General features: G+C 39.4%; 1 protein-coding gene across 1 annotated transcript in view; it reads left to right on the forward strand.

Moving 5' to 3' along the window:
- LOC146592001 (collagen alpha-6(VI) chain-like) overlaps positions 1 to 10,726 on the forward strand; it is a 40,422-nt gene that overhangs the window by 13,463 nt on the left and 16,233 nt on the right. Inside the window, 8 exon segments of the mRNA XM_085311758.1 lie at positions 566 to 1,132; positions 2,547 to 2,893; positions 3,014 to 3,092; positions 4,991 to 5,136; positions 5,375 to 5,467; positions 8,866 to 8,919; positions 10,100 to 10,171; positions 10,278 to 10,304. Coding sequence (XP_085167884.1) covers positions 566 to 1,132; positions 2,547 to 2,893; positions 3,014 to 3,092; positions 4,991 to 5,136; positions 5,375 to 5,467; positions 8,866 to 8,919; positions 10,100 to 10,171; positions 10,278 to 10,304 — 1,385 coding nt within the window.

Genomic DNA, 10,726 nt, shown 5'->3' on the forward strand with positions numbered 1-10,726 from the left:
TTCAGCCGGGAAGGCACCTCGTCTATGAAGCCTAAAGAGTCTTTTTGTATAGACATGACAGTGCTCAGGTCAGCCAGGAAGGCAGGCTGGTTATGTGTCTTATACACAAAGGATGGGATTTTTCTTACCTAGCTTCAGCTGTCTGTAGCTGTCATGTTTAATCACTGTAGTTTCCCTTTTTAGGCAGTGGTAGAAAGAAATAGGCATTTTGGGGGTGTGAGTCTCATGACCATTTTAGGTATTTGCATGATGCTGAAATGAAGTATACCGTTGTCCTGTAGATGTTTGGTTAGGCCAACATAACTTAGGTTACATTTTCCTCTGACAAAGTAACTATGRTTACTCTGGGATGTAAGTGCTTGCAGCAGTATATTTTGTATTCTAGACCTAGATGTCTGAATTTTCGTCTACATTGTGTTTTACATACTGAAACTTTTATAGATTTTTTTTTTTGTCAATATGACTAGTAGGACATGRGTGGTACAGGCAGGATTATCCTGTAATGAAAATAGAAATAGAATCTGGTACTCTGTTAATGTAATGTATTTTCCTTTGCCTTCTGCAGACTGTCCAAAGCAAGCAGATGTTATTTTCTTAATCGATGGTTCCAGAAAAATAGACAAGGAAGACTTCAGGAAGATGAAGGACTTCGTGAAAAATGTGGCTGATCCGGTTGTCACTGCTCAAAATACCAAAATTGGCGTTGCCCAGTACAGCAATGACTATGAAGAAGAGTTCAGCCTGGGCACTTTTTCGAACAGATCAGATCTAGAATTTAAAATTAAAAGCATCAAACAAATTAAAGGACATCGAAGTGATCTTGAAAATGCACTTCAGAAAGTGAAATTATACTTCCAACCAGAAAGGGGTAGCAGAATATATGAAAATATCCAACAGATTTTACTGGTAATCACTACTGGAAGAAAAATTGGTAGAGCTACTAGAGCAGCAGAAAGCCTGAGACAGAGAGGTGTTGATATATATGCCATAGGTGTGGGGAACATCGATCACTCTCAGCTAACACAGATAACTGGGACATCAAGTAGGAAATTTGCTGTTGATGATTTTTCTAAGTTRAAGACTATAGAAAAAAGACTGGTTGATGTTATTTGTGAAGATGATAGCAGAAAAGGTAAGCATCCCTGAACCAAATTGTTTTAAGATCTTGGAGTGCTGCTTTAAGTATGCTTCCCAGTTAGAGTGGTTCAGACCGATCTTCTATGCCCCTCTGAAAATGGAGTAGAAAAATTCTTCTGACTCAGATGAAGAGAACGATCTATGTGGAATAAATTAGCTATATACATCTGATCTTTCTAAACTTGCAGAAAGAAATGACCAGCATTTTTTTCTTTCTGCTCCCTCCCTAGAATAAAGGATTTGAACTGACAAACAAATAACCACCCATGTCCGTTTGTGCTGTATTGGCTGCTCCCTTGCAGCTTCCCATGCAAATACTTTCCTTTCTTGGTACTTGAGGTAGTTCCCCTTTTTCTCCTTCAGGCAAGGTAAAAGGCTGTGTAGGAACAGTTACTGTGAATTTGGTAAGTGTGCTGCAAGTTCACACCCACTCTGCTTCCCATTAACTTACCTGGGTACTTAAGTTCCCATTTCTGCAAAGCTGAACTGATCGACATTATGCAACCCAGGGTTGAGGATTTTAGTTTTAATTGCTTCTACATTTCTGAGTTTTAAAGTGCATCGCTGCTATCCCCTTCGTTACTCAAAGTACAGCTTACTACATGGTCTTTGCTTCACATGGCTGAGTGAGGGGTATGGTGGCAGCACTGGCCTTTTTATGGTATGTGCTTTCATTTCCCTCCTGCTTTCCCAGTTAACTCACATGCAGTGACAAAAATATGTTAAAATGCATATTGGGAGTTGGGTCCCCTACTCTGACTGCTAGTAGCAGTGTTCCGGATGCCACAGCAAAAGTGAAGCCAGGCAGAGAGCATAATGAGGAAGCAAGGAAAGGACGAGTAGTGTTGACCCAAATCTTAAACATTAGGCACAGCATGACCTTTAAAGTAATGAGATTGCTATAGCAGTTCTTGTTAACTCTCCAGCACAACATGTTAAAAATAAACATTTCTCTSACATTTTAATAGGTACCAGCACAATTGTTTATAGCTGGGAAATAAGGGGAAGGAAGCGAGGCAAATTGCTGAGCCAAGAAGTACCTCCACWAAAACAACTTCCAGAACTGAAAAATAGACCCTCAGATTTGTTACACATTGATTATTTCGTAAAACTTTTCCAGCTGAAGGCATTTAGGGATTTTGGAACACTTTATACATGCTTTGCATGCTTTTGTCTCCAGAAATAATTAAATAATTAAAAATTTATCTAAATGAATTAGAGACCTAAAGATTCATTTAAGATAATCTGCCTGAGAGATGGAGATGGCAGATGGTGCCAAATGCTCTTGCCAGGTCACCTGAATTCTGTGATGCACGTGCTCTCCCCTCATTCTTCTTTTTTTCTTCTCCTGTTTTACTTTTCCTGAAAAGAATGTTGTTTAATGCACTTATTTATGATTTTCCCAACAGTTGCTTGTTTTGTGGATGTCACGGTGGGATTTGACATCTCGTCACAGAGGGAAGGCCACTACTTATTTCACGGACAGACTAAACTGGAAAAGCATCTCCCTGAGATTCTGCAAGCCCTCCTGTCCCTAGGGGATGTGAGCTGCAATGTTGGGTCAAAGGCACAGAGCAGTGTGGCTGTTAAGGTGGAGAATACCATTACTCCTGTATCTGCAAAGTTCCACATTGACAGGGAATCTGTCCTAAACAACCTGACAGATGCTGTGATCAAGGGACCGTCCCAACTTAATGTTGAGTTCTTGCAGTCGCTCTGGGAAACATTTCAGAGTGTGGATGACACTCAAAAAAAGGTAATGTGATGACTTAGGCAAAGTCTTTTAGTTAAAAATGGTATAATAAAGGCTGAAATACAATTATTGCTCTTTGCTTCCACGTGATTTAAATTCTATCTATCTTCAATGTTTTTGTAGGTATTGCTTGTTTTTTCAGACGGTGTGGATGATGACTTAGAAGCTCTCGAACAAAAATCAGAAGAACTTAAAAAGAAAGGTATAATCTATTTTAGAAAAGTAAGAATATGATTCATTTATCACATGGCCTAATAATTGAATGAGAAGCATTTCATTTCATTTGCAGAGAGGGGAGAGGGAGACTGGCTTCCCTATTTAAAGATTCATGATGTGAAACAATATCTCTTTTATAAAGTTACCTAAATTTCCCACAAACTGACAACACATTACGAAACAAATACTGGGGAAGTCCTCGCTGACTCGCATCTACCGAGCTTCTGCACTGCGTTTGAAATCATCCATAGGTCATACTAATCTGTTGTGTTTCACTGATTAGTCTTCTGTCCCCACAATCTGCTATACCCAGAAACCCAGGGGAGCAGAAATATGATAGATGACGTAGTTGTCTGCCACCTTGCCCCTAAGGCTCCAGTATCTGTATTGCCAGCTGATTTCAGAGCCTAGGGCCAAAGAGGTACGGCAGGAGGAATGGAGAAGCTGCCATAGGCTAAGCCCTTCTGGTATGTACAGGAGATCATGTCACACAYGAAACACTGAAAAGTGGAAGCCCATATAGCAAGTGGTTGTTCCCTAGAGCCATGCAAGAGAAAGAAACTGCAGAGCCTGGCTGCAAGAGTTGTTTTCAAGATGCACAGTCAGCTGCCTCTCCTGTCACAGGGTGGTGATTAAAGGCCTAAATTTGCTAATGGGAAACACAAAGGACTTCTCAGTTGGCACCTGTCCCCTTTGGCGTTCACCTGTGGTTCATCCCGTACAGACATCTGCTGTCTGCTGCCTCTCTCTCTCTTTCCCAGCAACAGTCTTGCAAAGAATGAGCTACCTGAGCAGGCAAGAAGAGCTATGGCAGAGTATAAGAGCAACAGGCACAGGTAGCCAGATGGAGCAGAACAGCCTTTTTAGCAAAGATGCAGCTAACTGCAGAGCAGTAACAGCAGGCAGGATGCGAGGCCCTCTTTGACGCTGTGGCAGCCACATGGAAAGGATGAGAAAATGGGTATACCTAAACGGTTAGCTCAGCTTACYGAAGATTTTTTTCCATGTGGAGTTCTGTACTGTTGGTCAGTTGTTCTGTGCCAATAAACAAATTAGGTACTAGGAGTGAGTTGCAATTTGGGATTGAGTTAAGATTTTAGAATATGTTAGGGCCTTTGGTTTGGGTGGGGGTTTTTTGCTTGCTTGGTTTTTAACTTCATATGCTAGGACTGTGCACTATCATTTAGCTAGAAACTGCTCTCTGCTCTGTTGGAGTGAATCAGGAATCTGTCTGCTAGATTCTGTGAACTTACTTAAATCAGAGTAAATTTAGTCTGTTTGGATTAGAATCTATTGATATTGCTAGCTGTATTTGTACAATTATACAAAAGGGATGCAAGACCCAGTCAGAAATCCTGGAAAAGTATTGCTTGTTGCTGTGGCTAGCATATTCCTGTGTGGATTTGCCTCTTTCCTTAGGCTTCACCCTAGAACCCCAGTGCAATTTCTCTGAAGTCTACCTCAGCTCTAGACCCACTACTGTAGTAGGTGAAATAATAACTTGGAGCTGCCTCAAATTTAAGCATTTCTCCACCCACCAATATTTGTTATTTAATTTAAAAAGAAGTATAACCCAAATCAACCATATAGCCTTGAGTTATTAGTCATTGTTCAACTAGTAAGATTTTTATGTTAAGTCCTTTACTGGCGCCTCCATTTTAATCACTTACAGAATTGTATACAATTAAGAGTGTAGCTTTTACAGTTTGCAGTCTTAACTGGCATCATTCCCCTTCTTCATGATGCATATATATGTGTATATATATRTATTTGGTACAGATATATGATGATATGACATATATACATTATATATGTATATATACACAGARTAGTTCCTTGTTTTTCCATGGAACTGGTATGTACATTAACATTTATTTTAATTAGGTTTGGATGCACTTATAACTGTTGCTCTGGAAGGGGCCTCCAATTTTAAGCAACTTCGATCCATTGAGTTTGGGAAAGGATTTGAATATGACGCTCACTTAGGTATTGACATGACCGATATTGCCAGCAGGCTGTCCAAGATGTTGGTAAGTTATTCGATAAAGARCCAATATATACGGTTAGACCTTGGATTAAAGAACTGTAGAATCAGACCATAATTAAAAGGTTTTGTAAATATGACTAATGAAGGACTTACTCTATTAATAGAGCATAAAGTGCAGTCATATTCTCATGGAGAAGGCTTCCAGTGGGAGCAGAACCAGAGCAATGAGGATATTTTTGGAATATATAGTTTCATCTTCGGTAACTTTTTTTTTTTTCAAGAACAATATTGCGGAGAGGACCTGCTGCTCTGTGGCTTGCAAATGCATTGGGGAAGAAGGTGAAATTGGAGATAGAGGGAAACAAGGGATAAAGGTAAGAATACATCCTAGCTTTGTATTGCAAGCTTTGAATTGTGACTGGAACGATCGGCTAGGTGCACACAGGAAAAATTGCACCTTGGGGACCCAGCACGCAGGTAGTACTTACTGCCTCTGCTACAACTCATGATGTGTGAGGTGCATAGAACGATTCTGCACGTGAGTGCAATGCTTCTGGTGAGGGTAATCACTATTCATCGACGTATTGCCTCTGGGAAGGCCTGCGGAGATCTGGGAAGGCCTGATATTATAACCTTGCAGATCAACAGGAAGAGCTGTGGGTAACTGAGGCAGATTTTCATTTTCTCAGCCTCTATGGAGCAGCATATAGATTTCCCATAGTCCCATTCAGTTGGACTGAGTGATTCAGATGAAAATGAAACCAGTTTTTTGAGGCTGCCCATTTTGGGGATATAAGAAAATGATAAATACAAAGGAAAAATCTTGTCTTAAAGATTTAGCTCCTTTATTTGTTTTGGTAAATTTTAAATCTAAGCCAGTCAGTTCTCTCAGTTTTAGCCGTCTACTAGTGACTGCTTTGGAAAAAGGCAGGTGGAGTGAGATAACTATCTAAATATATTCTAAGGGATGACTCTGATAAATCTTCCAAAAGGACATTATAGCCCACTGCCTAGCAAYGCAGGAGGAGGAATCAACCATAGTTATGATTAGTATGGAGTTTGGGGAAGATTTCATAATTTATGAGCTCTACTAGTTTTGCTTTAGCAGCTTGCCTGCTTTTTCCCAGAATGTGGGTCTTTAAGATAGAGATCTCTATTTAGAGCCACCAGAAAGTAGCTAATAAAGGCTTGTGCGTCTCATTTTCCAACATTCTTGAAATGATTTAGGGTAGCAATCTGTTTCACAAAGGACCAAAACCTCTTGAGTGTGTTATATTTCATTTAAGTTGTAAAGATTTCCAATAAAGTCAATGGGAAGATACCAGCTAATTTCAGTGAAATGTTACAGGCAAGGGCCTTAAAAATTAACCAATATAAACAAGCAAAAATAGTTTAAACATAATTATCTGTCCTTTGCTTTAATGATAACTACCTCAATCGATTGGGACAATGAAATCTGTAATACATAAATACAACATACAAACTAACAATAATCGGTTACATTTTTTGACTAACTAGATTTCTAGTTAAGGAATGCAGTGGAGCCCTCCTAAAYATCAGACGGTTGTCACTTTTGCTGTATTCATTTGCTTTGGTGTAGTTACCAAACGGTGGAAAACGCTGTATGGAAGTACATTATTGTAATGTTAAACAGTATTCAATTTAATGTATTATTTTTAATTTCAAAACAATTTGGAGAGTGCTGTCAAATGTGTGCACTAATTCTAAATAAAACCATGCTCTAGTATGTGGACACTTGAAGAATGTACTTCTTCCAGTCATCAAGAGTGCAAATGTGGTGGAAAGAATGTCCCTCTTGTAAATAAAGTATTACCTTAAATACAATCCTGATTTTCCCGCTTCCTGTAGCTCAGCATCTTAATTGGCCACTAATGGATGTTGCTGCTCACTTGTTGCTCCTTAGGATTTCAACAGCCATCACCACTGCTGCTGGAGGCTTCAGATTTTCCAGCTCCAGCAGCTAAAGAAATAGGCAGCTCAGGCTTATACATTAGTTAACATATATTTATGTTAACGCTCTTCCTTTTGCCATTTCTCTCTGAGCTGAGGGAATATGTGAAGGCTTTCCACCTTCCAGAAAGCTCTCACAAAACACCGTGCCAGGATCAGCGTTTCCCCTGCCTGGCAGCACCCTTAGCCGAGCGGAAGAAAACAGCCACTCGCACGAAGCTCTGCCTCAGAGCGCGGTACCCCGGCAACGGGGCCTGCCTGGATTTTCACGCTCCAGACCCTACCCTGCTGCAAAAGGGGCCTCTGAATTCAGACAGGAGCTGAGTGGAAACTGTGCTTCTTTTTGCCCTCGAAGCTTTGCTGCGCAGGGGAATGGGATGAGAGGTTGAAAGACCGCCCTCCGCTCAGCAAGGCTTGTTTCAGACCAAAGCGTTCGGAGCTCTCGTTAAGCCTGCGCTAACATTCAAAGCCCATGAGAGCTGCTCCTCCTGCAGCTTTCATCTCTGCGGAGCTAGGGGACAAAGGAGATGTCCACCCTGGCTTCAGAACGGTGCGCTTTGTTCATTAGATCACTCCTAAAACAGTTCCCTTCTAAAATATTATTCCCACAATTTGGTTTTTTACCGGGCTCCTAAATTAGGGTGAGCACTGTGCTTTCTATTCTTATAAAATGCTGCAGGAGGGGTTACGTAAGCTTCGCCAAAAATGGTTGGTCTATAATAAAAACTAACACGAAAGAACAATGTTAAATCAGAAACACAGACATTTTGGAGCTCTACGTGGTTGCAAGGCCTGGGAAGAGATTCTCTTTCAAAAATCTACACAAAGAGCTACACAAAGAAGGACTCTACACAGAAATTTCCAAGTCTCCACCATAACTCTTCAGATTAGAAATATTTCCTGGCTAAAGTCTACCTGAGGCAAGTGGCTTATTTTTTAAAGCAGACTCCTTTCCTGCAAGGTCAGATTTCCTTTCTGATCAAATCCTCAGTCTGGCTTGTGTCAAAAGTAATGGGCTTTATCTCCACAGTTATGAGAAGGTATATTTTATCTTATGGGTGACGATTGATCTTTGGTCATTCTAAGTATGTTCTATTGCTCATCCTCACTGACGAATGTTGAGCTGTTTAGAGATCCATTAAAGCAATCATTTTTGTGTCGCTGAGGAAGCTCCAATCCTCCCCCTTAAAGACAGGATGTTTGACAGCTCTTGCTACAGAAGACATTCAAGCAGCGACTCTGAGCAGATGAAAATTATTTGGAGCAGAAGGAAACAGTGAAACTGAGGAATATTTCTACCCAAACCAATGAACGTTCCTCGTAAGAAGGCAAAATAAGCATTTATGTGTGATAATTTATGATCTTGAACAAAATTCTTTGTTTTTTTTTCCTATCATCTTTAAAAGATTCGTTAGTGAATATATATCTCAATGTTGTCTTGAAATGTATGATTAGTTGCTGGAGAGTTTCTCCATCTTTCGAAAAGCTCTTCCTGAGGCCTTCTGTGGAAGACAATCGTTCACCCTGGAGCATCCAGGGTGTTGGGCTACCTTCAAATTCAGACGTGGGACAAATTAGCAATGAATTAATCTGTTGATGATATCAGGGGAGGATGTTAGGAGAAAAATGATCAGAAAACAAGTTGTTCATTGTTTCAGCAGTATCTGAAGCACACAATAAACAGAGGGATAGAATATACAAAGAGCAAATATATTGACCCATTTAATCTTTCCAAAGATCCTCATTAGTTTCTAAAGGTCAACCAAATATTATAGCATTCTCTCTTAACTTTTAATTTCAGGGACCTGATGGTGTAAAAGGCCACGCAGGATATTTTGGAGATGAAGGAGAAACGGTAAGTTCTAAGACTTTAAAACACCTCTGTTTCTGAAAACAAAAACTTTTCAGCAGGAAAAAAAAAAAGAAAGAAAGAAAGAGTACCTAAGCTAGCTCAGTAATGAACTTATAAACTTCTATTCCATATTCAAGATGAGAATTCCCCCAAATAATTTGAATAAAACATAGACAAGATCATAAAAATTTGAGTAACATTTCTTGGGAGGTAAGAGACATTCATTACAACTGCCTGATTAGCTCATGTACATAGGTGGGCAACTGCCACTTAGCAAAGCTACTTGGAAACATATTTTTATTCCTGTGCAAGACATCTACAAAAAAMCATTTTTTGTTTTCTTTATTTTTTTTTAATATTTTTCCTAAGTTTTTACTGAAAAATCAAACAATTCTTGTATAGAGAAACAAAAAATGAACACGTCAGCCRAAACCAGTCATCTTCCACAGAAGGGGCTGTTAATAAACCATTTCTGGGCAGGCAAAGCCAGCTTTTTAATCTAGGTGTGTATTTTTACATATTTTCAGTTGTATCAAAATTAGATGCAGATTTTCTATGGCCATCCAGACCACATTGCTCTGGAAGAGTCTTATTCTCTCACACATCGAGATGCAGTACACCAAATTCAGGCCTGCAGCTGTGTGACTGTGTTTGATTCACTTTCATCATACTTTTCAGGAAGGAACTTTTTATAAAAAAMCTATCAGCCAGGCCCACAAATGTAGCTTGTAAGTTCTACACCATGAGGTTTTTGTAATTACATGCAGCTTCGAATTTAAGATCCACTGGCCTAGTGATACCTTTTTATGRGAGTCAGATTCATCAAAACAGCAGGTGGAGACTCTGGGACTGTAAGTGTGATGTAACAGAATGATGCACATGGCTAAAAAGAAATCCAAATTATATCATTTTCAAAATATTCAAACATTTGATAGGATTTTGCTGATATATTTGGTCCTTCATTTGAGATCACTGAATTATGAAGGTCTTGTGGTCACACATTTCTCTGTTGTTGCAGCCTCTTTAATCTGCAGTCAACAGGGGACTTTATTGTGGCTAAACTTCTTGGGAAGAAGCCTTTGCAGGACCATAGTACCAGACCTTCCTAACAGATGAATTAGCTGTCGGCTTCTGTAAACCTCAGACAAATATCACAATTGGATTCCTGTTTTCCCTCTTTCAGGGCCCAAGAGGACCACCTGGACCACAAGGAAGATATGGCGGCATGGGATGTCCAGGCAAAAGGGGTCAAAAGGTTAAAAAAAAAAAGTTCTGAAATTTGTTTTCATTGTGACTTAAAATAAAACTTCAATGTTTTCATTACATATTGTTGTAACTTTTACCATTTCTTTTCTTTTTAGGGATTTCGAGGATTTGTTGGAAAAATGGTACTGTATGACTATCTTCATTTACTGAAAAATATTCAGTGTTAATATGTGTTAATATGACTTAAAGATAACAATTTGAGTTTCAGTCTTACTAYGTGCTTTACATTAGCAGATGGTTTTTTTTTTCTGTATGCCAATTGTTTCATTGGTCACTTCAGCTGTGGAAACCTAGTTGAGTCCTAAGAGGTTAGTTAGTAGACTAGCATCTGTAGAGAGCCCATGTTTGTAAATGCAGTATTCTTTAGGGCTTYGTCCTGCTTTAAATGGAGTTTCTGAGAGCTTTGACATAGAAGTCAGTGAGCACTAAGGCAGTGTTACTTCTTTGTAGGCTGCTTTGCAGATGTCTGCTTCAATAACCATTTTATAGTTGTTCTTAGGTAAAACATGAAAAATTAAGCTTAAAGTATTGATTCCTGCATTCA

The sequence above is a fragment of the Rhea americana genome, unplaced genomic scaffold (assembly GCF_003343005.1).
Source record: "Rhea americana isolate MKP2758 unplaced genomic scaffold, rheAme1 scaffold_35, whole genome shotgun sequence".
In the NCBI taxonomy this organism is placed as follows: Eukaryota; Metazoa; Chordata; class Aves; order Rheiformes; family Rheidae; genus Rhea; species Rhea americana.